Source organism: Pogonomyrmex barbatus, unplaced genomic scaffold (assembly GCF_055798465.1).
Source record: "Pogonomyrmex barbatus isolate J1 unplaced genomic scaffold, ASM5579846v1 scaffold13, whole genome shotgun sequence".
NCBI classification, from domain to species: domain Eukaryota; kingdom Metazoa; phylum Arthropoda; class Insecta; order Hymenoptera; family Formicidae; genus Pogonomyrmex; species Pogonomyrmex barbatus.
The window spans coordinates 6,262,277-6,290,004 of NW_028297109.1; the positions used below are offsets into that span (position 1 = coordinate 6,262,277).

The 27,728-nt window shown below is 28.7% G+C and overlaps 4 protein-coding genes and 1 long non-coding RNA gene across 6 annotated transcripts; 2 read left to right on the top strand and 3 right to left on the bottom strand.

The window, feature by feature from the left end:
- Positions 1–7: 7 nt before the first annotated feature.
- On the bottom strand, positions 8–3,102 carry LOC148937593 (uncharacterized). Its single transcript, XM_089072344.1, has 9 exons — positions 3,001–3,102; positions 2,568–2,635; positions 2,355–2,476; positions 2,069–2,171; positions 1,795–1,862; positions 1,418–1,719; positions 1,035–1,327; positions 809–928; positions 8–717 (listed from the first exon to the last, which is right to left on the bottom strand). Exons 1-9 carry the CDS (start codon positions 3,067–3,069, stop codon positions 246–248), a joined length of 1,617 nt encoding a protein of 538 aa, XP_088928470.1. The 5' UTR covers positions 3,070–3,102; the 3' UTR covers positions 8–245.
- Positions 3,103–3,836: 734 nt separating this feature from the next.
- LOC105429849 (uncharacterized) lies at positions 3,837–11,704 on the bottom strand. The gene is made up of 19 exons (XM_089072275.1): positions 11,562–11,704; positions 11,320–11,457; positions 10,924–10,991; positions 10,675–10,817; positions 10,413–10,521; positions 10,118–10,179; positions 9,738–10,030; positions 9,357–9,643; positions 8,590–9,250; positions 6,837–6,882; positions 6,630–6,703; positions 6,240–6,307; positions 6,031–6,152; positions 5,719–5,821; positions 5,456–5,517; positions 5,070–5,383; positions 4,684–4,976; positions 4,458–4,577; positions 3,837–4,365 (listed from the first exon to the last, which is right to left on the bottom strand). The coding sequence occupies exons 2-19, from the start codon at positions 11,380–11,382 to the stop codon at positions 3,894–3,896; spliced, it is 3,360 nt and encodes a 1,119-aa protein (XP_088928401.1). The 5' UTR covers positions 11,383–11,457; positions 11,562–11,704; the 3' UTR covers positions 3,837–3,893.
- Positions 11,705–11,794: 90 nt separating this feature from the next.
- Positions 11,795–14,544, top strand: LOC105429850 (methionyl-tRNA formyltransferase, mitochondrial). Its single transcript, XM_011643062.2, has 6 exons — positions 11,795–12,496; positions 12,601–12,798; positions 12,883–13,005; positions 13,550–13,728; positions 13,818–14,012; positions 14,180–14,544. Exons 1-6 carry the CDS (start codon positions 12,261–12,263, stop codon positions 14,359–14,361), a joined length of 1,113 nt encoding a protein of 370 aa, XP_011641364.2. The 5' UTR covers positions 11,795–12,260; the 3' UTR covers positions 14,362–14,544.
- On the bottom strand, positions 13,725–21,416 carry LOC105429851 (PHD finger protein 14). Of its 2 annotated transcripts, none has more exons than XM_011643064.3 (14): positions 21,147–21,416; positions 19,178–19,339; positions 18,717–18,956; positions 18,426–18,637; positions 18,168–18,322; positions 17,807–18,081; positions 17,287–17,742; positions 16,942–17,233; positions 16,647–16,869; positions 16,391–16,572; positions 16,149–16,287; positions 15,813–16,066; positions 15,593–15,701; positions 13,725–14,092 (listed from the first exon to the last, which is right to left on the bottom strand). In XM_011643064.3, exons 1-14 carry the CDS (start codon positions 21,187–21,189, stop codon positions 14,087–14,089), a joined length of 2,748 nt encoding a protein of 915 aa, XP_011641366.1. In that variant the 5' UTR covers positions 21,190–21,416; the 3' UTR covers positions 13,725–14,086. The 2 variants fall into 2 exon arrangements, with proteins under 2 accessions (XP_011641366.1, XP_011641365.1); XM_011643063.3 differs by having other exon boundaries at positions 13,725–15,011.
- A 1,275-nt stretch (positions 21,417–22,691) lies between these two features.
- LOC148937594 (uncharacterized) lies at positions 22,692–25,469 on the top strand. Its single transcript, XR_016138266.1, has 2 exons — positions 22,692–23,231; positions 24,976–25,469. It is a non-coding gene; the product is annotated as an uncharacterized LOC148937594 (long non-coding RNA).
- The last annotated feature ends 2,259 nt before the right edge of the window (positions 25,470–27,728 follow it).

A 27,728-nucleotide genomic window follows, 5' to 3' on the forward strand; every position in this document is an offset into this window, starting at 1 on the left:
AATATGATCAGTTAAGTTTTGCAGTTAGCTATTTTTATATTTAACAATTGATCAAGCTAATCAGAAAATTGATAAAAAAATATAAACGTATAATATCGAAATAAAAATATAAAATATAAAAAAATAAAAATATAAAAAAATAAAAATATAAAAATAAAAATATAAAAAAGTATAATATTGAAGTAAAATAATTAAAATATTTATATACTTTATGTAATGTAAAATCGGAGCTACGTATCACCAAATTATTTCAAAGGAAATACAATTTGTTTAAGTGTGGTAAGCTTTTCATGTGATAATATATACGACATTCTTGATGTACCTTTTTCGAAAAACTTTTGAATATAAATCGAGAACCCTACACCTAAACATAATACGTCTTCCAACACATGTATATTTTTACATGATAATGAATTTATAACGCCTGCAGGTATACCACATCTTGAAAATATTTCGCAATATGGTAATATATTACAAAAATTTCCATCATTAATAACAATGACAGTATTTCCTACAATTAAAGTTTGCATTAATCGGACAAATAAAACATTTTCATTTTTTTCCTTAAGAGTGATAACACCGAGTGGCATGCGAGAATTCATTACTTCTACTTCTGCACCCTGCGAGAATGCAAAAGTACAAGTCATTCCTATGACACTTGGACAGATGTGGGGCAAGTTTATCAATCGTTCTACTATAGCTGCCAATAAAGGTTTACTAAAAAAAAAGAAAAACAATAAGTAATTAAGAATAAATAAACATAGGTAAAATATGTAAACACATACAAGAATTTCTGTTAACAACGTACCCAAGAGAAATTAACATAGTCTTGAGATTAGATAATATTTCTATTCTGGATTTAATAGATTTCGCACCCCAAATTTCGAATCCTTTTTTGGCTGATTGATAACATCTTACAATATCGCTTCTGTAATAACGATGCATTAATTGATTACAAGTTCTACATGTATTTAATTTTTTTAATTCAAAAGTTATTGCCATTAATAAGATCGAGAAAACGTGTGCATTCATACTTTGTTGCATTGGCCCATAAAATGTCATTGTGCTCCCAATATGTATTTTGTGTAGGTTTTTGCCACATACCATCATAAAATAAATGATATATTAAATAATCTGTTTCAGAAGTATTTAATAAATTCATTCCATTTGTACTTTCTGCCAAATTAATCATATCTGATTTTCTTTCGCATAAAGTATTAAAGGTGTTTTCCAACCATAGATGTTTTAGAAAATATATTTCCACATAAGGCAAAAAAATTTTACCACCAGAAAATTCCATATATGAATTTATGAATATTATATGGTTCTAAATAATTAAAAAAAAATTTATTTTAATAAATAATTTAAGTTAATTCTTCACAATATGTAATAATATTATGTAATGTAAAGAATGTACATTTAAGGACAATGCAAAATTCTTCGCAGCTACAATATTTTCTGACCACATGGATACTATGCTTATGCTCATACAAAAATTATTACATATATAGAGTTTAATATCCTTCAATGATTGAAAAGTGTCAACAAATGAGGATAAATCTAAATTATTGTATTTCTTTGTAAGCCATAAAAATTTCTCGATCACAGGTTCTTGCACCCATATTTTATATAATGGATAGCATTCTGTTATTTTTAAGCAATTGATAATGGCATATAGATCCGAATCCTCGAGAATTATCATTTCGCTCTGGATGAGCCCTAGATGAATTCAATAGATTTTTAATTATGAGATAATATTATTTTTATTAGAATATAAAGAAATGAATTATTTACCGTACTTCCTAAAAAATTCAACGCAGACTTCAGTTTCATATGCTGTAATGGACTTCTGTAATACGATTCTGTAATACGATTTCAATACAAAAACAATAGATATTTAATATTATAGAAAATTTATGAAATACTGTAACAAATGTACGAACTGTCAGATTAATAATAAATAAGAATAAATATTAAAAATTATTTAGCATTTTGATAATTACAAATATATTTAGAAAATAAATGAATCTTATACTATATATTGAATAATTGTTTACTGTGTAATTACCGTAAGATAGATTGCATCAACGTTTGTGCTTGGATGTCTTTACATATATTTAAAAGTGTAACTATTATCGAATTGTCTCTATCGTTCGGTTTATATATTTGATCTAAATAAAAATAAAAAATAGGAGTAAAATTCATAAATAATCATAACGCATTCATTGTTTATTGTTATTTACAAGAAAAAAATCAAGCTGTAACTAACAATATCATATTTTTACAACTACAATCGTAGGACTTGTTATTTAATATAAATCTATTATTATTAGTCTACATATATATCATATTACCGTTTAAATTTTCAGATAAGTTATATAAACTTTGAATTATAGCCATGACTACATCAATGTGTTTATAAAAAGATACGAACAGTGAGAGATTTTTTTTTATTATTAACGATAATTTCTCCAATCTATAAATATAAAAAAAATATTCAAAACAATTTTATTTAGTTGCTTTAATTGATCTTTGTACATTTTATCTTTAATCATATCTTTACATACCTTTTTATAAGAGAAACCTCTTGCTTCAATAACATTTTTTCAAATAGATTATTCATTTCTACTAATTTCTAAAACGATATACGAAAATTAGTATTATATGGTAAAAAAATACAAGTTTTTGTTTTAATATAAACGATACGTACAACTCATGCGTCGAAACATTAACAAAAATCGTAAAAATGTCGTAGATTATTCTATTATTTTTTTAATATCTATTCAAAAACCGAGCATAATTTCTACTTTCAAATTCTACGAATAATTTAAAAACTTATTAAATAATTATAACTTAATTAAATTATTAATTTTTAAATTTGCATCCATTCTTAGCTTAGTTTAGATAGCGTATTGCAATATTATAAAACATGTTTCTTCTTTCAAATTTAATAAATTTTTATATTTATTTCGTGTTATCATATATTGCATTCATACTTACATCTGCTACGTTTATCTTATCGTATTCTAAATCAACGTAATATACGTTTATAGCTTTTACTCGCTCCATGATTCTTAATTAAATTTCAATGTAATTTCATTAAAAGAAATTAATGTTAGGCTTATAATCGATTTATTGCCTTAGCAATAAATTCACGAAACTAAGTGGAAAAAACTTCGATGTTTAATTGCGACTAGTGGATATAACATCAAAACTTATAAGTACTGTCTTAAACAGCAAATAAGTCATATTTTGTTTATATTCATATAAGGTATTTAAAAATATATATTCATATAAGATATATTTAAAAATATACGCGCGATTTTCTTAAATATTTAGTGATCTTGCGAATTCAAAAATAAAAAATTTTATTATTTTTAATAATATATTTAATTAACTATAATACCAGTAATAACAAAAGTATTGAAAAAATAAATTTTTTATTTAATCTGGTTTTAAAAAAACGGAAAAGACGAATTTCTTTTGAAAGTATAATATTAATATAATTAATAACGATTATCTAGTTACCTTTTGATTCGATAATGGTAGCGAGTTATTTTTAAAAAGTAATTGTTTCAATCCTATTTTTCTGTATCTAAAAAGTATAAGAGTACAAAAAATATAAGAGTAATTCATTTATATAAATAAATCATAATTTGCAGAAAAGGACAAGAGGAAAGAAAATAATATGATCAATTAAGTTTTGCAGTTAGCTATTTTTATATTTAATCGATCAAGCTAATCAGAAAATTGACAAAAAAATATAAACGTATAATACTGAAATAAAAATATAAAAGTAAAAATATAAAAAAGTATTGAATATTGAAGTAAAACAATTAAAATATTTATATACTTTATGTAATGTAAACAAATCGGAGCTACATATCATCAAATTATTTTAAAGGAAATACAATTTGTTTAAGTGTGGTAAGCTTTTCATACGATAATAAATACGATATTCTTGATGTACCTTTTGCGAAAAACTTTTTAACATAAACCGAGAACCCTACACCTAAACATAATATGTCTTCCAATACATGTATATTTTCACATGATAATGAATTTATAACGCCTGCAGGTATACCACATCTTGAAAATATTTCGCAATATGGTAATATATTACAAAAATTTCCATCATTAATAACAATGACAGTATTTCCTACAATTAAAGTTTGCATTAATCGGACAAATAAAACATTTTCATTTTCTTCCTTAAGAGTGATAACACCGCGTGGTATGCGAGAATGCATTACTTCTATTTCTGCACCCTGCGAGAATGCAAAAGTACAAGTCATTCCTATGACACTTGGACAGATGTGGGGCAAGTTTATCAATCGTTCTACTATAGCTGCCAATAAAGGTTTACTAAAAAAAAAGAAAAACAATAAGTAATTAAGAATAAATAAACATAAGTAAAATATTATGTAAACATACAAGAATTTCTGTTAACAACGTACCCAAGAGAAATTAACATAGTCTTGAGATTAGATAATATTTCTATTCTGGATTTAACAGATTTGGCACTCCAAATTTCGAATCCTTTTTTGGCTGATTGATAACATCTTACAATATCGCTTCTGTAATAACGATGCATTAATTGATTACAAGTTCTACATGTATTTAATTTTTTTAATTCAAAAGTTATTGCCATTATTAAGATCGAGAAAACGTGTGCATTCATACTTTGTTGCATTGGCCCATAAAATGTCATTGTGCTCCCAATATGTATTTTGTGTAGGTTTTTGCCACATACCATCATAAAATAAATGATATATTAAATAATCTGTTTCAGAAGTACTTAATAAATTCATTCCATTTGTAATTTCTGCCAAATTAATCATATCTGATTTTCCTTCGCATAAAGTATTAAAGATGTTATCCAACCATAGATGTTTTAGAAAATATATTTCTATAAAGGGCAAAAACGTTTTACCACCAGAAAATTCCATATATGAATTTATGAATACCATATGGTACTAAATAATTAAAAAAAATTTATTTTAATAAATAACTTAATTCTTGACAATAGTAATATTATGTAGTAATATTATGTGATGTAAAAAATGTACATTTAAGGATAATGCAAAATTCTTCGCAGCTACAATATTTTCTGACCACATAGATATTATGCTTATGTTTTTAGAAAAATTGTTACGTATACAAAATTTAATATCCTTCAATGATTGAAAAGTGTCAACAGATGAGGATAAGTCTAAATTGTTGTATTTCTTTGTAAGCCATAAAAATTTCTCGATTACAGATTCTTGCACCCATATTTTATATAATATAGCATTCTGGGGATAGCATTCTGTTATTTTTAAGCAATTGATAATTGCATATAGATCCGAATCCTCCAGAATTATCATTTCGCTCTGGATGAGCTCTGGATGAATTCAATAGATTTTAATTATGAGATAATGTTATTTTTATTAATATGAAGAAATGAATTATTTACCTAACTTCCTAAAAAATTCAAAGTGAGCTTCATATGCTGTAATGGACTTCTGTAATACGATTCTGTAATACGATTTCAATACAAAAACAATAAATATTTAATATTATAGAAAATTTATGAAATACTGTAACGAATGTATGAACTGTCAGATTAATAATAAATAAGAATAAATATTAAAAATTATTTAGAATTTTGATAATTACAAATGCATTTAGAAAATGAATGAATCTTATATACTGAATAATTGTTTACTGTGTAATTACCGTAAGATAGATTGCATCAACGTTTGTGCTTGAATGTCTTTACATATATTTAAAAGTGTAGCTATTATCGAATTGTCTCTATCGTTCGATGTACATATTTGATCTAGATAAAAATAAAAAATAGGAAATATTCATAATTAATCATAACGCATTCATTGCTTATTGTTATTTACAAGAAAAAAATCAAGCTGTAACTAACAATGTCATATTTTTACAACTACAATCATAGGACTTGTTATTTAATATAAACCTATTATTATTAGTCTACATATATATATATATATATATATATATATATATATATCATATTACCGTTAAAATTGTCAGATAAGTTATATAAACTTTGAATTATAGCCATGACTACATCAATGTGTTTATAAAAAGATACGAACAGTGAGAGATTTTTTTTTATTATTAACGACAATTTCTCTAATCTATAAATATAAAAAAATATTCAAAACAATTTTTATTTAGTTGCTTTTATCTTTGTATATTTTATCTTTAATTATATCTTTACATACCTTTTTATACGAGAAACCTTTTGCTTCAATAACATTTTTTCAAGTAGATTATTCATTTCTACTACTCTCTAAAACGATATACGAAAATTAGTGTTATATGATAAAAAAGTACAAGTTTTTGTTTTAACATAAACGATACGTATGTCATGCGTTGAAATATTATATGAAATATGCGTTGAAATATATAACAAAAATCATAAAAATAGTAGACTATTCTATTATTTTTTTAATATCTATTCAAAAACTATTAAATTATTAATTTTTAAATTTGCATCTATTCTTAGCTTAGTTTAGATAGCATATTGCAATATTATAAAACACATTACTTCTTTCAAATTTAAAAAATTTTTATATTTATTTCGTGTTATCGTATATTGCATTCATACTTACATCTGCCACGTTTATCTTGTCGTATTCTAAATCAACGTAACATACATTTATAATTTTCATTCGCTTCATGATTCCTAATTAGAGAAAGAATCTAAATAATAATGATCAATAAAAGTTATTAAAAAGAATTTAAACTTCGGACTACGATCTCAATTATTTTTGCAAAAATTCGTGAAACTGACTAAAGAGATTTCATCATTTACTTACGAACAGCGAATGTAACAGTAAAATTTATAAGCGGAGTTATCGATAGCTAATGTCAATCATATTTTGTTTATAATCATGTGAGATACATATGTGCGCATGCTTTAGCTGAAGTTTTTCGAAAAGTAATGTTTATATACGCTCTTTCCGACATTGCATATGAATTTTATAATTCGAGAACTAATTATTTATAGAAAAAGAAATTCATCAAACATACATTGAATAAACTATGATTCTACACATATTGTTATCGGAATATAATATAGTGCTATTAGATATATTCAAAAATATAACCGTTCTCTGATCACTGTAAGCTCTTGTTTGGAAATCACTATTTTAGCAGCTATTTGCGTCCGCTGATACATCGATGTAAAAAAATTTTATATATACAAAATAATTGCGTTCTAGATAAAAGGTATATTTAAAAAAAGAGAAATTCGACGAAAATAGAAACATCTTTTAAAAGTGTAAAGCAATTGCACATTCTCAAGCTTGAGTTTATCTTATTTAATTTTCTCTGTAAATATCTTCCCTTTATTGCTTTAATTTGTTGTAACATAGATTTTTATAAATTTAATTGCGATTGTATATTTATAATTATATACTAGAAATTTCATTGTATATTAACAATTATTCATATTTTTACCATATACTTATATAGATTTTTGAATAATTGCCTATAACATTATTAAAAATTTTTAAATAAATAAATTATTATTAACTTGAATTATTTGAATTTCTACTTGATGTTTTGTTACTTATGGTTTCAATAAACATAGAAAAAAGATAATGGATTTCTGATTAATAATGAAACTCAATCTAGTTTACAAGTGAAATGAGTATTGAGAATTGATGGATTACAAAACATATGTTTGAGGATAATATAATTCATTGATTTATTACTTGAATTTATTGCCATTTTGTTCACTCTGATTTTCGAAAAAAAGGAAGTCTCAATGCCATTCTTCATTTATTATTTATTATTATACATTTTTTCTTACAATCATATCTGGGTGATTTGATTTTAGCGATATTTTAACATATTAAAAAAGATATTTGAATTATTTTATAACATATTTATATATATCAAGTAATCGAATAAGTAATTACATTAAACAACAAGGAACATCAGAAAAATATTTATACGAAAGAATACTGATTCATATGATAACTAATTTGTTGCGTAGGAATCAAAATGGAATTTTAAAATGGACCTAATAAAGATAATACAGAAAAAGATTAAAACATGCATTATTTATTTGAAACCAATTATTTCTAATATATAGTGGAATATATCTTTACATTCTGTTATACACATACAAGAAATATTGCAAAAGAGAAAGTTTTAACATATTTTCCTTCTTTTAAATGCTGAAAATCGATATATCGATATAGAAAATATTAATGCGTTGCATATTAATTTAGGTACGAAACACGGATAGTTTGCATACATAAATAAAAATAAATATTAATACATTATAAAATAAAAAAAAATTGATGCCTTAACATACATAAATGTATAAAACATAATTTATATAAATTAATATATGGAATTATAATTTATATAAATTCTTACAATATTGATTTACAAAATATAATATAATTATCTGAGTGTTGACTTTACTTCAAATAATTGATATAGAAAAAAAATTCTATAATTATAATTTCGAAATAAATAAAATGTTTATATTCATATGTATGTATATGTATGTATAATGCAAACACAATATCGGTGTTATGCATTAACAAAATATTAAAAAGGAAATATAATGAGTCTAGACAAAGTAAGATTTTTCTGAGATTGTATATATGATTCTATTGATTTGCCTTTTATGAAAAAGATTTTAATATAGTCCGAATACCGTTGACCCAAGCATAATGTGTCTTCTAACAAAGATATATTTTTACATGATAATGAATTTATAACACCCGTTGGTATGCCGCACGTTGTAAACATTTCGCAATATGGTAATATATTATAATAATTTGCATCATTAATAATAATGGCGGTATTTCCAGTAATTAAAGTTAACAGTAATCGGACAAATAAAACATTTTCATTCTCTTCCTTAAGAATGATAACACCTAACGGTACGCGAGAATGCATTACTTCTATTTTTGCAGCTGGCGAAATAAATCCTATGACATTTGGATAAATATTTGAGAAATTTATCCATCGTTCTACTATAGTTGCCAATACAGGTTTACTAAAAGGAAAAAAAAACAAATTTTTAAGAGTAAACATAGGTAAAATATTATGTAAAAACATACAAGAACTTCTTCCAATAATGACGTACCCGATAGAAATCAACATGGGTATGAGATTAGATAATATTTTTATTCTGAGTTTACTAGATTTATCACTCCAAATTTCGAATCCTTTCTTGGCTGATTCATAACACTTTACAATATCGCTGCTGTAATAACGATACATTAATTGATTACAAGTCCTACATGTATTTAATTTTTTAAATTCAAGGGTTATCGTGATTAATAAAATTGAGAAAACATGTGCATTCATACATTGTAGCATTGGCCCATAAAATGTCATTGTGCTTCCAATATGTGTTTCGTATGGGTTTTTGCCACATACCATCATAAAACAGATGATATATTAAAGAATTCGTTTCAGGAACATTTGATAAATATATTTCACTTTTGCTTTCTATTAAATCACTTTTATCTGAGTTTATTTTGCATCTCAAATTAAATGTAATTTCCTTCTTTTTGCGATAATATATATCCAGATAAGGCAAAAACATTAAATCACCATCATATTCCATATATGAATTTATGAATACGGTACACTTCTGAATAATTAAGCAAATAAAAGAAAATTATTTTAATAAATAAGTTAAGATAATTCTTAACAATGTATTATATTATGTAATGCAAAAAATATACATTTAAGGACAATGCAAAATTCTTCGCAGCTAAAATATTCTCTGACCATATGGATACTATATTTATAGAAAAATCGTTATATGCACAGAGTTTAATATCTTTCAATGATTGAAATGTGTGAATAGATGAGGATAAGTCTAAATTGTTGTATTTCTTTGTAAACCATAAAAATTTCTTGATCACAGGTTCTTGCACCCATATTTTAATAAAATTATAATTTTCTGTTATTTTGAGGCAGTTAATAATTGCATGTAGATCCGAATCCTTCAGAATTATCATTTCGCAGATGTGCTCTGTATAAATTCAATAGATTTTGATTAGAGATTTAGATTTTTTAGAAAATATCATTTTTATCGTGAGACGAAAAATGAATCCTTTACCATATTCATGAAAAAATATTTCGTTTTCCGGCAACATGTCAATAGGCTTCTGTAAGGCCATTCTACGATATAAAAACAATAAATATTTATAAATATTAAAAAAAATTTATGAAATATTGTAACGTGCGAAATTCCGGATTAATTCCGAACTAAGTGAATAAATGTTAAAATCTATTAGTATTTAAACAAATTATTATTACAAATTATTTATAAATTTTGATAATTATAAATACATATTATACATTTACAATCGAATTTTATACCATATAGTGAATAATTGTTTATTATTAATTACACTAGAAAGGACTGTATCAACATTTGTGCTGAGATATCTTTACGTATATTTAAAAGTATAGTTATTATCATTACTAGTCCGTATTCACTGTCGTTGTTATATGTTAGATCTACACAAAAATAGAAAATAGAAAACATTTACAAATAATTATCATAATGCATTGCTATTAATATGTACAATAAAAAAATCAAGATGTAAGTAATGTCATATATATCTTCATAACTGCAATCACAAGGTTTATTATTTATATTATTAATATTACCCAACATACATGTCACATCATCCTTGAATTTTTCACTTATGTTGTATAAATATCGAATTATAGCCATGACTACATCAATGTGTTTATAAAGAGACACGAACAGTGAGAAATTTTTTTCTATCATGAACGATAGTATCTCCATTCTATAAATATAAAAAGAGAATGTTCCAAATGATATATTATGTTCAGTTGCTTTGATTTCAGTTGCTATACATATACATTTTATCTTTAAATTATATCTTTATTTACCTTTTTATATGAGAAACCTTTTGCTTCAATAACATTTTGTTAAATAGCTTATTTATTTCTACTGATGTCTAGAAAGATATACGAAAATTAATATTATATGGTAAAAAGACTACAAGTTTGTGCTTTGGCTTTAAGGATGTACATCTCATGCGTCGAAACATCAGCAAAAGTTTGTGAAAATTTCTAGAGTAAACTGTTCTACTATTTTTTTAAATATCTAATGCAAAAGCCGAGCATCATTTTACAAATAGCTTAAAAATTATTTAATTTTTAAATTGACCTCGGTTCTTATAAATAATATATTGCAATATTATAAAACATATTCCCTTTTTTAAATTTAAAAAAATGTTTTCATTTATTTCTTGTCATCATATTATATATTGTATTAATACTCACATTTGCTACGTTGTTATATTCTAGATGAACGTAATATTTGTTAATAGCTTTCACTCGTTCCATGATTTTTGTGTGATTAGAGAAAAAATCCAATAGTCAATAAAAAGAATTTAAACTTAGGATTAACACCTCAACTGACTGAAAAGAACGTTTAGTTTAACGTTTAGTTGCGAATAGCGAATATAACATTAAAGTTTATAAACAGAGTCATCGATAGCAAATACTAATCACATTTTATTTACATTTGTATGAGATATATGCGCACACGCAGGCTTTAACTGAAGTTTTTCGGAAAGTAATTCTTGGGCTCCGGTATTCATTGCCAGTACTAAAATCTATAACATACGTAATCTAAACTATTTTCAGTACTGACAGTGAATATTGAAACGCAGCCCATGCGTGTTGGTCACCGAGCATGCAAATGTGACACGTGACCACTGCGCAAACTCAGTTCGCTGCATTACATCGGTATGACAGATTTCATAACCTCTATTGGCTAACTAACTATTTAAAGGTACTTTTTTCCCTACCCGGGGGGATAAACGTAAAACACACACATAACTTTAATGATCAATATCTCGGTTCGCGGGGCAGAGCGACACTTTTTTCTGCCAGATTCTTTCGTTTCATGCGTAGCTGGGTTAAACCCGGCACTTTCCCACCTAACCAAAAAGAAAAAAAAAAAAGAGAATACCTAACACCCATACTTAAAATAAGGTAAAAATAAATGTATACATTTTTTTGTATGGAGTTTGATAAAAGCGAGGAAGAAAGTTTTAGCGTAGTCCAATAGTCCAGTAGTGAGTACTCTACGGAGTGAAGAATAGAACCGAGATATGTAAAACGCACATGTTAGTTATGAAATTGCTTAACGTACGTATGGATGGATACGCATGCCTCGACAGTTCTTATTCGTGAATGTTTATTCATGAGAATATAATATGTGGAATATCACATTTTTAACGCGCACAATAAAGAAACATTTGTATCTACAATCTACATTTGTATCTACAACATTCAGAAATGACAGGTCGCGCGAGATAACCTTCTCCTACTGTGTGCACCACGTTCGAAAAAGACGATCGCATTCATCTTCGACCGGTGGCCCATGGAGCGTATTGTTCTTCGGGACGAATGATTTTTCTCTGGAAAGCTTACGAAGTTTACACGAGCAATAGTTAGTACCAATCTTATCGTTAATTTATTTATTAAGTTTCTTTAATAAAGAACTAAGTGCTATAAGGAAACATGAAATGTGATTATAAAATTAATTCTCCATAGCAGAATCAAGAAATTTTGTCGATTGGAAGTCGTATCAGTATGCAAAGGAAAAAAGAATGCAGTTATACAGTTTGCAGAGGAAAAGGGACTCATTGTTAATAAATGGCCTCTCGAAAACAATCCACAAGGTTTTCATATCGGGATAGTTGTCTCCTTTGGTCATCTAATACCATCAAATATTATAAATTCTTTTCCACTGTAATTTTATTTATTTAACATATTCTTAGCTTAAACATAAATTGTATTATAATAAGCAATTAATATATCTTTTTCTTGCCACAGTGGTATATTAAATATCCATAGCAGTCTGTTGCCTCGTTGGAGAGGAGCAGCACCAGTAATTTATTCCTTAATTAAAGGAGATACACAGACAGGAGTTACAGTCACAAAAATAATACCAGACAAGTAAATTTTTTCTTCTTAAAAAGTTTATTCTTTAATATCCGTTTCCATCAATGTAGATTAACTTTAACCTCAGTTTAAGTTTTGTTTTTTTTTAATTTTAGAATTAGAAAGAGATAAAATATAAATTACGTCAAGATTAAAATTAATTTACGTTGGTAGAAGTGAACATAAGATACTTTAAGTTGAAATGTGAAATATCAGAGAATACATAATACAAAACAAAGTCCCATATTCAAAATCTTGTTTTATTGATAAAATGTCTCTAAAAGTGACCTATAAGCCTTCTGATTGGCTATAAGTCACTTTTAAAAGCACTTTTATTGATAGATGAAGATTTAGAATATGGGTCTTTGCAAATTTAGATTTTATTTTAACACAAATACTTTTATAAATATTATATATTTTTCTTTTTCATCGATAGTAATACTAAGAGCCATTTACATCCAAGTTATAAAACATAAATATTACAACCTTAATATTATCTAAGACTTGCACTACTTAGATCGATAAATGTTTTTTTCATTATTTCTATGCTATACCACAGGTTTGATATTGGAGAAGTAATAGCACAAGAAAAACTAGATATTCATGCGGATGAAACTTTACCAGAATTGCATATGAGGTTAGCAAAGCTAGGTGCAAATGTATTGATTGATGTGATAGGAAAATTGCCTGGAGTGTTATCATCCTCAAGACCTCAAGGAAAATTAGGCATAACGTATGGTAACTTGTCTTTACTGCTGTATTAAAATACATCGATGTTTCAACTACTTAAATTCATTCATGTTTCTTGATATGATTATATATTACAGCACCTAAAGTTACATCAAAGATCTCTTTGGTGAAATGGGATGAGATGACGGCGAAGAATGTTTATGATCTGCATCGTGGTCTTCTAGGATTGTACCCGTTAAAAACCAAGTTTGATGACAAGACAATAAAATTATTGGATGTTCAGCAGACGTCGAAACCAAAAGATGGAAGAAATTCGGAGAACGATGTACCAGGTAATTAATCAATCATTATTCCTGCATGATTCGCTGTGATACTAAGTTAGTTCCAAGGATTGAAAACGTTTAGTTTATTCCTAGGGAGAAAATTAATTATCTGAAAATATAATTATTGTATATCTTATGATAAAATGTGCATGATTAATGTGAAAAGCCTCTTCCAGGTTTCGTGAGATATGATCGAAAAAGCAATGCGTTAGTTGTGACATGTAAAGGACCAAGTTGGATCTCGGTATCGAGAGTAACTGTGTCTGGTTATTCACCTATGAGTGCATTGGAATTTAGAAATGGATTTATGCGGGGCAAAATGAAAGACTGGATATTATTTGAGAGTAACGTTACATAATCTACAGCATTGTTTCTGACTCCAACGCTGTTCTTTTGTAAACCTTCAATTTCATTCAGAAACAGATAATGGCATTGAATTTTTATTTACTACAATAGTAAGAATTTAATTTAGAATGTACAAAATATAATATTGACGCAGTGACTATTGTAAGAATAAAAAGTTATTTGTTTAAATACTGGATACCACTGAATTACTTTTGTTTATTTCTGATTCTGTAATTTTGCATTTAAAAGCTTCACATTTGTCTCATGCGAAAATATTTTTTTGTATATTCCTTTTCTTATTTTCTGCTGTACAACTTATTTAATATATATATATATATATATATATATATATATCTTCTCGTAGAATTGCTATATAAAACTACAAAGCGCGCGCGCATTATGAAAAAATCAGTAAAAGAAATAATGAGAAATAAGTAGCGAAAACTATGCTAAGATTAAAATAAATGAATTTTAAGTGGAATTTGCAGATTTTCATAAAACTCGTTTTTTGTTTTAAATTACAGTAAGTTTTTCTCTTCTATGTTCTTGTGAAGTCTTACAAAAAAAAAAAAAACAGAATAACATTGAATGTCTTATTTATAAACGTGGAATTGGAGCTGCAGATATAGAAAATTGTTGATATTAAGTCTCAGTTTCAGAGGCCTGAAATGAAAGAAATATTTTTACTATAAAAAAATCTCTTTCTTTTATTAGTTTAATATGCCAATGTCATATATCCCCATTGACAATATTAAGGAAGACACAAAATGGAGTTCAAGTATTATTCTAGTCTGCTGCACGTCACAAAATAAAAATAAATATAATTTAATTTGCATCAGACAAAAAGACTTTCTGTTCCCATTTCCCTGTAATATTAATTTTTGCATTCTTATAAGACGACGTATCTATCCTTTCCATTTGATTCATCCTCGTGAAACCAGCTCGATCAATTTATTCATGTACATTTCAGATTAAAGTACTTTATATTTTGTCAGGTAGTGCTTATTGTCTCTATTTGTTGTCAATAGTTTATGTATAAAATTATCCTGATTTATTATTTTCTTTAATATTGTATCTGGATAGAAAAAGAAACTACTATATAAAAAAATAGTTTTCTGGCATTGTATGGCTATTTATTAAAAGTTTCTATATATCTATATGTATGTATAGACAAAATAGAAAGTACATCAATCTAGTATTCAAAAATATTGGTGTTTATGAACAGTAAAAATTTATGAACTTACACTAGGGTCGCAGTCGGCACAGTGCCACGAATAGCCTCTCCTTTTCGGAGACTTTTTCACAGGAGGGTCTAAGCATGTGAAGTGATAGCATTTCTTACATTCGTCACACCTGATAAAACAGATATAGTAATATGCTTAATGACAAGAATTATTATAATATCTTTTGATTATATTCCCATGTCTATAATCTAAAATTATTTATTATCATTTATATACTAACATAACGAGATTTTGATTCGTGCCAGGCGTATCACAGACGTTACAATGCGTCATAAGATCCGTATCTTTCCCTCTCTTCGTTCCCGTCGATAGTCGACCACTGCTATTCACGGATACATTTACCTGGGGTACGTTTGCAGCTGGAGGCGGTGCGGGTGGTGGCGGTAATGTAATTTCAGTGCTTGAAGTGGCCACGAACATTTGCGGACTCGATTCTGAGTCCGTGTGTCCTTCTGGTCGACGAATTGGTTTTATCTGCATTCAGTAATTATTGTTATTAATATAACGAATCCATATAGACAATATGATAAAATAAAATAAAAAGAATAATGAATACTTTTATTGTGATTCTCCTGTGAACTTCTGGTTGACTTTGAATTTCTGGATTTTCTATATCTAAACTTTTCCTCTTATGTTTTCTTTTCCTCTGTTTAACTCCAGTTATCGGGTCCGGCGAATATCTCTTATGTTTTTCCCTAAACATAAAAAAGTATTTATATTAATATATTAAATATAATTTATTATTGATTTTCATAAATATGATATGTATACATTATTTCTTCATACTATTTTGCATACCTCCTTCTCTTTTTTCCACTTCTTTGTGAGACCATTTCTGTTCCATCCGTCGAAGCTACCATATACTCTGGTGAACCTTCTCTTATTGTGATATTATTAACAGATTGTTGATTATATACTGACTCAGATACTTGTGCAGGTTCTACAGTTGACGGTTGCGGTCCCATTGGTTTAATAGTCAGCTATAAAGATATATATTCGTTTTCACAGAACGTCATCAAGTTAAATTTTCATTTTTTATTTGTAAAATAAATACTTTTGGTGTTGTATGTATGTCAGGTGCAGTAACGTTTGTTATATTATTGGTAGAATTTTTTGATGTAGTAGGCGTGCTCGGTGTCGCAATCGCTTGCACTTCTTGTGGCGGTGTAGGTGTCAAGTTACTTTCGTCCTTACAATGCCTTAATTTGCGAGGTGCCGATGTGTCAACACGTTCGACTTCTGATCCAGATGATTCTTTATCACACTCGGAGCATTGCCTGCAAATTATAACATTAAAAAATTGAATAACTCCAGTAGTTGACATATCGAGCAATTATTTTCATACATACCATCCCATTTGTCGTGTTTTTTTCGGCATTCGTGCTAGAGGTGGACTCAAACAAGACAAATGATAATGTAAATGACATGTGTCGCATTTAGCAAGAAGATGTTGATTAGTTGATCGTCTGCAGATGCCGCACTGATGTCGTAAAGTTGTCAACTCGCTTTTATGATTTTGTTCTTGCGCCTGGCTGCTCAGCACTCTACCTTCGCGTATACCTTCGGCACCTTTGCCCACAGGCAATGGAAATCCAACGCCCATTTTTAAGGCAGCTGCCGTAGGTACACCTAATCCAGTACCTAGAAAACATTTCATGTACTTATTATTTTTAAAGATCTAGGAGTCAACTTACCAAGTGTGGAGGTTATTCTTGGCTTCACTAAATCAGCGATCGACGGCAGAGGCTTTACGAAACCGGCGCTTTTAAGTACTTGATGATACAGTTCAATCTTTTCTTTTAATGTCACGTTCACTCTAATCTGCTCCTCATTATCCTTCATCACTTCGTCGTACTTTCTGTCCAGTCTTTGTTGTTCATTCAATAATTGCGAGTTGATATCGAGAAGTTCTTGCAATCGTCTCTTCATTGATGTCACGCGTAAATTCCGATCCAAATAATAGCCGATAAATTCTACACTGAAAGCGGGAGCGATATGCCATTTCTTCCTAACGTCAACTAACGCCACTAACTGAGACTCTTGTGCTTCTAATGCAGCTGTATCTACGCCCATTAATTCAGCCTTTCTTGCCAATTGACGACAAGCAGAAGCAGATGTAGTTAATAAACGTGGCATCTTTTGTGTAGGTACTATAATCAATGTACGTTATTAAAAATGTACTTGATATACATTTGAAAGAAAATATCATCTTACCCCACGGTGGTGGACGAGATGCTTTGTGAGCTAAATACTTGTGTCTATGTTTGGCTAATTTTCTTTGAATCCTACGTTGTTCGTCTGTATCTAAATGATTAGGTTGTTGCAACATTTGTTGCCGATATTGTGCACGCATTTGCAAGGCTAGCCAATTACGTCTACGCCTACGAACAAGAGATTTATCGGAGTGCAATTTGCAATGTGCATAGAATGGGTCAGCTTGATCGACTTCTTCACTGTGTGCTTCGGATAGCAAGCCCTCTCTTTGCGCACTACAAAAATAATTGTATTTTATATCCATAGAGTATAAACTCTGACAAATAATAATATTTAAATGTATTCTCGACAAAAATATTACCAGGTTACGTGAAAATATGTATGACACATTCCGGCGTCACATTCGATGCATACGCCTGTGCGTGCGTAACATGAATCCTCGCATAAAGAACATGTTTTTGCACCCCACTTGCTGTATGCCATTTCGAATAGCGTTACACTCGATAAACGGTCAACCTAAAAAAAATAGAGTATTTAAATATCATTTAAAGATGAATATTTAAATATTAAATATATAAATTTATACGAAACGCAATTGCATAGTATGACATTTATTTACCTCGCCAAAAGCGACACCAGGTACATAAAGAGCACATACTAGATGAACCCATTTTCCAACATCTGTCTCTTTAAATATTCCACCTTTATTAGGACATAACTCGCACGATGGATCTTCAATTCCGGCACTACAAGCTTCACAAAACCATGGTGCCGACTGACACAAAGAGTCTGTGCTAGAGAAACTTTCTACATCAGATACCCCATAACAACCTGAAATTTCATTTCTGTTGTAAAATATATAAACATTTTTTAGTATAAATATAAACTAATGTTTTCAATTAATATATACCTTCATGAACACTGACCCCACACCCATCACATTCGACAATCTCATTTATATCATCACTCCTGTCTCCCAAACAACCACAACAAATTAATACTTTATTTAGCTTATCGTCAAGAGGAGCACCTTTCAGTGCTTGCTGACGAGCTTGTTCTATCACATCTCCTACTGTTAAACCTGTACCATCTTTTCTTCCCAATAATGGATCTTCCAATGAATCGTCGGATTCTTCAGATGCGTCTTCTCCTGTAACAAATATATTTTAAATATAACTACTTTAAATAATATTTAAATAATAGATTATCTAATGCAAATAAATTTCTTTATTTCTTTATGTATTCTCTTTATTTTTACAACAAAACCTTTCTACAATGTATTTTGTACCTTGCACTCTATATTACAATATGTCTTTTTATGTTTTTTTAATAAAAAGTTTCATAATTGTAGCATCAATATTATTACCTTACCTTTTCCATCATTAGAATCTACAGAATCATCATCCGACTCCTCACAATGATCTTCAATCCTAAAATCACTGTCATCTGAGCTTTCACCTAAATCAAAATCAAGTAAAGACTGCTGCGCCGATTCGACTGGCTTCACCCTTCTCTTCTTGGGATCTCTCTCAACTACAAAAAAAGACAATTTAATTAATTCTTTTCTAAACATACATTATTTGAATATTCTATTACAAAAAAATATATATAAATAATTTCTCTCCTATATACAATTTATAAGAACAACATCTAAAAATATTTACAAATTATTAACACATAGAAAACTACTGATATTTGCTTGATATTTTTATGAAAAATAAATATACAACACACAAATAATTTTAGGTTATGCTTGCTCAATTTCTCTAAACGTACACGTGCTACTCATAATAATTTCTTAATATCTCGAAAAATTCTTCTATAAACTGGAGTATTTTTTCGCGGCGCGATCTATCTATCGTTTCTCTATCACTTTTCAACGGATATCACCGCGTTCTCTTTTTCGGAGTCTCGCCCGTTGGTGCAGACATCGAGCACCGTCACTCGCGAAACACACACGCGAATTTGCGCGCGCGCGCGCGCGTGTGTGTTGTGTGTGTATGTTGTGTGTGTGTGTGTGTGTTGTGTGGTCTGTGCCGATAATACGTTAGGTTAATTTTACGCGTCAGCAAATGAGGTTGCTATAATAATAATAATAATAATAATAAAGTAGTTGATTATGGTCATTATTATGCATTCACAAAGGACAAAACCGGTTACTATATTCATAATGCAGAGTTGCTGACACACATCGATTTAATAATGTATCGATTGCAATAATAACAGCAATGATAGAAACTAACGAATAAACACGCGCGCGCGCGCGCGCGCGCGCTTGCGTATGTCGCACACCAAGGTAGAAATACAATGATTATATTAATGTATTGGGAGTGTAATTTATTACAAAGTGTTTAGTATGTGCATTAATCAAATAATACAACTAATATTGTTCACAATGTTTACTTAATAACTTGAGCAGTAATTTCATTAGAGAATAATAGTTATAATAGCGATAAGTGAATTAAAAAGAGTAAAAGGAAAGAAAAATAACACGTATAATTAAACATATCAGAAATATACATAAATATAAAACCAGTACTTAATATAATATAAGAAAGTTTGATTATAAATAATTACATCTCACTTATTATTAATTTATAAATAAATGTTGCATTTCTATGTTTAACTGTGATAATCTACATATTTATTTCACACAAAAGTATTTTACGTGAGTCACTTTTCCTTATTAATCCCAAATTACATTACTACTTATGTCCATTTTTATCAATATCTATTAATTTTAATCTCAATTTAATTCATTATCTTTCTATAATTTTTAGAACAATAAAATATTAAAGTTAATCATTACATTAGTAGAAATTGATCATTACATTAGCTCGAAAAATAGCTTGCTCCAATTTTTTAAATGTCTACTAATTTTAATTTCAGTTTAATTCACTCTTTTTTTCTAATTCTCAGACTAAAAAAAAAAACAGATTGTTAAATCGAGATTACAGTTAATTTACATTGATAGAAATTTTCTTGAAAAACAAACGTGTTTTCATCGATTTTTAAATGTCTATTAATTTTACTCTTGATTTAATTCACTTTTTATTTTTTCCTAACTTTTAGAACTAAAAAATTAAATGTTAAACCAAGACTAAAGTTAATCTGCGGAAATTGACATCGATTTGAGAAGCAAAACGGTGCTCACTTCCCTCGGCTTTTAAATGCCGAGAGTGTGGCGAGTGGAAGACACACCGGGAGATTCCAATCGCACGAGAGATACTTTACTCTCCGCCGACTCTGCGTCTCTCGCGATCGCGAGGAGCCGCACGCTATGATCTTCCACGGAAAATGAGCGTAGGAATTAATTCATAGGCCGTGCCGTGTAGCTTACTCATCGTTTTATACAGAAATCCGACGTCGTCGTCCTGGGACATCTCTTCGCCGTCGAGAATTCCGCGGGCGATGCGCAAACGAAACTACCGGCTCTCCGATTTTCCGTTCGGCAAATATCACGCCCGGATGCGCCCCGATTGATGGCCTCGAGGATTCAACGTGTCGCGAACGGTTGAAAACTCACAGGAATACCGAACGTACGCGAAAAAGAGAATTATTCTACCGGCGTCGACCCTGAACACAACGGCGTCCATGCGCCCACGACGCGGCGCTCACGCGCCATGATGCATTTCGTGCGAGTCCTTCCGCGGGAAGTTCAATCTTTCACCCAGGCAAAAACGTTTCCGTAAATTAACTGCAAAACGTATTTTTTGCAAAAATACGTTTCGGCAAGTAATAATTTAATTTATCACGTATAAATACGTACGTTCGAATCCTATGTAACAATAAAAATGTTAGCACATTATATAGTTGAGTAATCATTTTCTTTTGCGAAAGAGCATTTTTTTACAACAGTGACATTTTTGAATCATGCGGCATGTTTCTCTCGTTCGTCAAAGAAAACCGAAGATAACCGAAAACCGATGATCGATGCAGAAGCATCATTCAAATTCGATCGTCGGCATAAATGAAAAACGTAAAATTTTTCTGTTTATTTATTAAAATTATTCTGTTTATTTATTCTGTTTAGTTATTTATTTGGCAAAAATACAACAGCACAATATTTAGTTATCATTTGCTTCGTTAAAAATAAGAGGAATTACAGGAGATTACAGGATTGTGATTCGAAAATATCAATTTACGTGCCGCGATTTATATTCAACTCTTCAAATATATAATAGGTAAATACATATATTTTCAAATAGGTAAATACATATATTTTCTTTATAATTAACGTGAAACTGTACACACATTAAATATTATCTTTTGTATTAGTTAGGTCAAAATTAATTCGTATCAAATGCAATGCATTTATTATTATAAAAACATTAATATTTTATTATATTCGAGTCCATATTTCGAATTTAAATTTAGAAATTACATTTAGTAATTTGTTATTCAAATGGAAAACACTTTATATGACCAAACGTATATGTATGCTGAGAAAGAACATTGAGATATTTAAAAATTTTGCCAGATCTGAAAATAATTCTATAATATCTCAGATTCTTATATCTGAAAATAATTTTGTTAGGTCATCGAAATAATTATACGGGTCATTTAAATTGATTACGGCGCGCGTAATCCATTTATTCAATCTATAACTTTTTCATTTTCTTGCACGTTTTATTTATTGTTAAATTAGAAATAAATTACGAGTAAGTCTGTGAAGATATCGCTATTTAATGCGTGATTTTAAATCCATTCGCAAGAAATCGCAAGTAAATAAACAGTATATTTGTGGGTAAATAATTCTTGTCTCATTAATATACATTCATCTATATCTAATTCAATTAAAATATGCATTAAAAGTAGCATTTTCAACATTCAAGAGTAATTAATATTATATTAACTCGAAACGTATTTCGTCGATAACGCTTGTTATCACAAAATTGAAATTCAGTAATTAATTCTAATTTATATAGCCAGAGATATATTATCAATTTTTTGCATCGAAATTTCTCATTAAATGTGCACTTGCCAACGTAAGAAAAAAATTCATTATTATGACATGCATTTAGGAGGCATGTTGGAGGCACTGACAATAGTGAACTTAGTTACTTTCAAATTTGAGTCACATTACTCTCGAAGCGAGTCGAAAGTATCCGAACGTTGCCGAAACGTCACTGAAGTTCCACGCGAAGGGCGGGATGTTCGTGCGAAATTTTACGATTAACATCGCGAGGGAAACACAAACATGTTTGATTATGATTATATTGTCGTTTTAGATTACAGATAAGCTAGAGCGGCTCACCGTGATGTCCGCTTGTAGACGTCGATTTACATAAGCGAGGGATCGCGTTTTCCCATCAAACGCGGGAAGCCATGTATTTTTTTCTACGCAGATAGAGACTCATTAAAGCGTACAATCGGATCAGAAAAGAAACTTGCGGGATCAATTCATGTTATATTGAATTCGAAGGTAATATCTTTTATAGAGAAGAGTTGCGATGAAGAGTTGAATGTACCAATACCATTCGAGCTATTTTTTTATTATATCTTATTGATTTCACGTACAAATTTCACTTGATTCAAATTCGAAAATGTTGAAAATTTTGATATCTATTATTGCTTGATATTTTGACATCTATTATTGCATATCTAATCTTACACTAATAACAAATAATATATTAAAAAGTCTTTTTAAAAATAACATACTACAAATCCGAAATCTTGTGAGATCATGTCTCTTTTAAATGTATTCAATTTGTGAATGAAAATAATTTAAAATAATAATAATAATCCTTCTCTAAAAAATGGTAAATCGATTTTTGAATGTATCAAAGTTATTATTGTCGTTTTTTTTATGTTGCCAATTGATCTTTTTATCGCGTTTAGTTGTTTTGAATAAAACATTATTAGATACAAAAAAAATCAATAGTTTACGAGATATTTTATATTTTATCCTGATATATTCAGACATCTTGTATATATACACATGATATGTTTCATGAAAAGATTATATGTATTCAACATTTGCAGAATGAAAAAAGAATGAAGAAGATTCGTCTTTATCTCATGTCTCTATTTTTGAAGACATAGTTATAGTATTTGAAAATCCACAAGTACGTATAAGTATAAAAAAAACTATGAAAAAAACGTTTTTTGTTTAGATGTTCATCTTTTTTTGCTGACAAAAAAGTGTAAAAATACATGTAATACAAGCGCTTTAAAATACGATGTGGCGCCACCATAAAAAACGTACACGCCATCTATCGTGATTAATTGACTGTCGTGATCGCGATAGATTGCGATTGCGGTCGATATTGACAATATCTTCTTAATAGTGTAATAGTATTATATAATTTTTGCTCTTTCTGTTTAAAAAGATAAATAGCGCACGCGTAACGCATGTCTATAAAATAACATGTCAAATAGCATGTCTAATAAATAATGTCTATAATGTCTAACAAATATAAAAAAATAAAATAAAATTTAACAATATAAAAAGTATAAAATAAAAGAGATCATTAACTAATGCTCATTTTATTAATGATTTATCGAAAAAATATTATATATATATTAGTAAAATATTTAATAATAAATAATAATAATAAAAAAGTAAGAATATTGAAATAAAATTGACTTAAATGATTAAGTTGACTAAATCTATTTTTGCAATAGATTTTTATTCATATCAGTTATTAATTTTTACTTATTATCAATTATTAGATATATGATAATATTGAAAATCTTGTGACTTAGAAAATTTAATAAATTTCATAAAAATACTAATTTAATCTTTATAATAATTGTAAATATGTAATAATAATTGTAAATTATTCTATAATAAATGTAAATTTATAGTAATTGTAAATTATTCTACAATAAATCCTTTTTATAAAACATGAAAATTCAGAATAAAATTAATTCTGATGATATTATTAGGTACATAAATTAATCAAAAATTAACATTAATTGTACTTGACTTTTTAAAAATGTTATTACGAAACACACTTTTATTTATATTATTTTTTATTTATTTCACATATTTTTATTATTAAATATTTCTTATATTAAGTATAATAATATCAAGTGATCGGTAAGCATTTAGCAATTTCTTTTCTATTTTTTTCTTATAATATACCTTTATTTGCGATTTGTTATAATAAATATATTTCATTGCTACAACATACATTTTACAATAATTTTTTATTTTTCGACAGATAGTTGCGTGGTCTGGGGACATTTACGCAAAGGAGGAACGAATTGTGCAAGAGTATCATGTTCGATTGTTTTGCTATTCCCCGCGAGAGCTGAAAATATCCGGAATGGACACAACGTGATTCCAGAATGCCCGTTTACATCGAGCTGCGATGGATTATATCTGCCAGCGAATGTAAGCATAATTCTTTTTGTACTTGTATACATGCACCATAAGAATTGAATCGAGTTGGAAAGATGCCGCGAAAAAATACTTACATACAAAAGAGATTGGATATTTAGTCGATATAAATATCGACGGTATGCAAATAAATTCCGTTATTGCATTTTATTATATCCGCGTTAATCGTCGTACGTTTACATCACAGGACGTAGACCTTTATATTATGAATTTAATCTCCCATATGTTACATATTGTATTCGCAATATCATGTATTTTTCATATATGACCTATTGGATTATTAAATAATAGCAAAATATATACAGAATTATGAGTATTGGAAATTTTTTATATCTTGCTTCTTTTCCCTTCGGGCGATGTTATTTTTCTTGCTCGATTCCATTTCGATGAACAATCACGGTGATTTTGATAATTAATTTAAATAATTTAACCTTTTGCACTGAAGTACCAATTATGTGGTAACATTAGTTTTATTATTTATTACTGTTCATTCGCATTGGCAAAAAGATTTATTTGAATACATTTTAATTAATAATTTTCTTCTCGTATTATAAATTATTATGTTTGTTATTATAAAAGAACTAATATTGCTCTCAAAAGGCTATTCTTATATTATTATAGATATATACTATTCTATTTCATATATAATTGCAGATAAAAATATAATAAATCTAGAAGATAATAAATCTGAAATATTACATCATAAATAATTTAAATAAAGTAATATATTTCTGTTACTTTTATATATTTTATATATTGGAAATATTTTATGATCTAGTTATAAATTTTAATGCATGCTTTCTATATCATAAAGCAAGATATCTTTTTTTTCAATACATTACGATTAAAATTATTTTATGTGCAAAAAATTAAATATAACTTTTAATATTTTGTAAAATAATAAATAAAATTCGGTCAATATCAACTTGTTTTGAATTTCTCCGGATATATTATTAGATGTATATTTGAATACTTGATTTAGACATTTTATTTTTATATCATTGAAAGGAAGGAAAATAAGATAATCTATATAAAGAAAGAATATCATGAGCTATTATCTTGATGATCACTAACGTCGATAAGTGCTTCAAGATTTATTGAATCTTTTTAAATAAAATATTTTTGCCTCCAATAAAGTAAAGCATCTCAACTTCTTTCATTTTTTAGACTTTTTAAATCGTATATTTGTCTTAATTTTATCGTATATAAATCAAGTTCTACATCTTTTTTCAATATATTTAACAGAATTTAAATAAAGAAATCTGTAGTTGTTAACAAATTTTCGTTCTGACAATTAATAATTTAAACGACAAAAACAAAAATAAAAAATTATGATTTTGTTTGCAGTTCTATAAATGGATTTTTAAATATCATAAGTTAAAAATCTTTCTACATTTTCTTAGAAGTTTTAAACAGTATTATATAAATAGATAAGATATATGAAATATTTCATAGATTATTCCTATATTTCTATAACATTAATATTTTTACATATGAAAAAATCGATTTCCATAAAAAGAATATGTTATATTATTTGAAAAATAAAACTGAACCTTTTTCATCTTAAAAAATCCAGCAACAAATTTTTTTCCCATAAAGGATTGTCGCTATCTATTAATTTTCAAAAAAAGATATTTCGCAACACTTTGCGTGGGTCCAGCTATATTATTATTTTGCATTTTCAAAAATAATTGAAAACTAACAAATTAATTGGATCGTTGAAGCTCCTGGCATTTAAATATTTAACATCCTTGTGCATATTCTCTCCTGTATCGGCTCTTTATGTATTAAGACCCTCAAATCTCTCAAGCCTCGCGCCCGCCTCGTACTCGATCGTCAGGGCGTTCCCCGTAATTTCCGCAGTCGGATAAAACATTTATGCGCGGCTGAATGCGCGGAGCGCGGGTACGTATGTATGCATGCGGGTGAACGTTAACTCGGCATGAACCATTCATAAGCAAACCAGGAATCCTGGACCGAGGCGCAGATCGAGGCCACGATCGCCGTCATGGCGACGACAAAGCGTCTAATCCGCATGCCGATTTCCGGGCCAGTAGTTCCGGTCCCCGAGACGCCAGCTCCGACGAATACACGGCCGTCTTAACGATCGTGGATTATTGAATGCAAATTGATTATCGAGTTTCTCGGACTCCCCGGTATCTCGGGGTTTGCGGGATATCCCGTCGATATTCACTGCCGTCGACGGATCGTTTGGAAGTAATCGCTCCTCGAGTTTCTTGTCGCCTCGCGAGAAGGCGAAACGTAATTTCATTATCACGGGAAACGTACGAAGGGAAATGTATTCGGGTTTAGGGTCAGCCTTGAAGCGATCGCTCCCTCATCAGATTTCCAAGAAGGTGAAATGTAATTTTATCGCTATACCATCTGTCAAGGGTACGCGTGCGTTAGGGGGGGGAGGCGCCGAATCGTTTGGAAATAATCGACCGTTCATTAAGTTACCGAGGTACGGGAGTTGCTTGGGGTTTTGAAGGAAATATATACGAGAGTAGCAGAAATCGATTGTTAAAATAGTGACGGAGATTAATGATTTAAAAGCGGGGTTTTATAAATTCC

Excerpts from the sequence above, each read along its gene's own strand:
- LOC105429850 (XM_011643062.2), top strand. The coding sequence starts at position 12,261 with ATGTGGAATATCACATTTTTAACGCGCACAATAAAGAAACATTTGTAT. Across the intron at positions 12,799-12,882 it reads ATTATAAATTCTTTTCCACT|TGGTATATTAAATATCCATA; the intron begins GTAATTTTATTT and ends TTCTTGCCACAG. Across the intron at positions 14,013-14,179 it reads TTCGGAGAACGATGTACCAG|GTTTCGTGAGATATGATCGA; the intron begins GTAATTAATCAA and ends AGCCTCTTCCAG.
- LOC148937593 (XM_089072344.1), bottom strand. The coding sequence starts at position 3,069 with ATGGAGCGAGTAAAAGCTATAAACGTATATTACGTTGATTTAGAATAC. Across the intron at positions 2,636-3,000 it reads ATAAGATAAACGTAGCAGAT|AAATTAGTAGAAATGAATAA; the intron begins GTAAGTATGAAT and ends ATATCGTTTTAG. Across the intron at positions 1,863-2,068 it reads TTGATGCAATCTATCTTACG|AATCGTATTACAGAAGTCCA; the intron begins GTAATTACACAG and ends ATCGTATTACAG.
- LOC105429851 (XM_011643063.3), bottom strand. The coding sequence starts at position 21,189 with ATGTCCCAGGACGACGACGTCGGATTTCTGTATAAAACGATGA. Across the intron at positions 19,340-21,146 it reads ATTTCTGTATAAAACGATGA|TTGAGAGAGATCCCAAGAAG; the intron begins GTAAGCTACACG and ends CTTTTTTTGTAG. Across the intron at positions 16,067-16,148 it reads ACAGGAGAATCACAATAAAA|ATAAAACCAATTCGTCGACC; the intron begins GTATTCATTATT and ends TACTGAATGCAG.
- LOC105429849 (XM_089072275.1), bottom strand. The coding sequence starts at position 11,382 with ATGGAACGAGTGAAAGCTATTAACAAATATTACGTTCATCTAGAATAT. Across the intron at positions 4,578-4,683 it reads TTATGGGCCAATGCAACAAA|AAGCGATATTGTAAGATGTT; the intron begins GTATGAATGCAC and ends TCGTTATTACAG. Across the intron at positions 4,366-4,457 it reads ACTATGTTAATTTCTCTTGG|TAAACCTTTATTGGCAGCTA; the intron begins GTACGTTGTTAA and ends CTTTTTTTTTAG.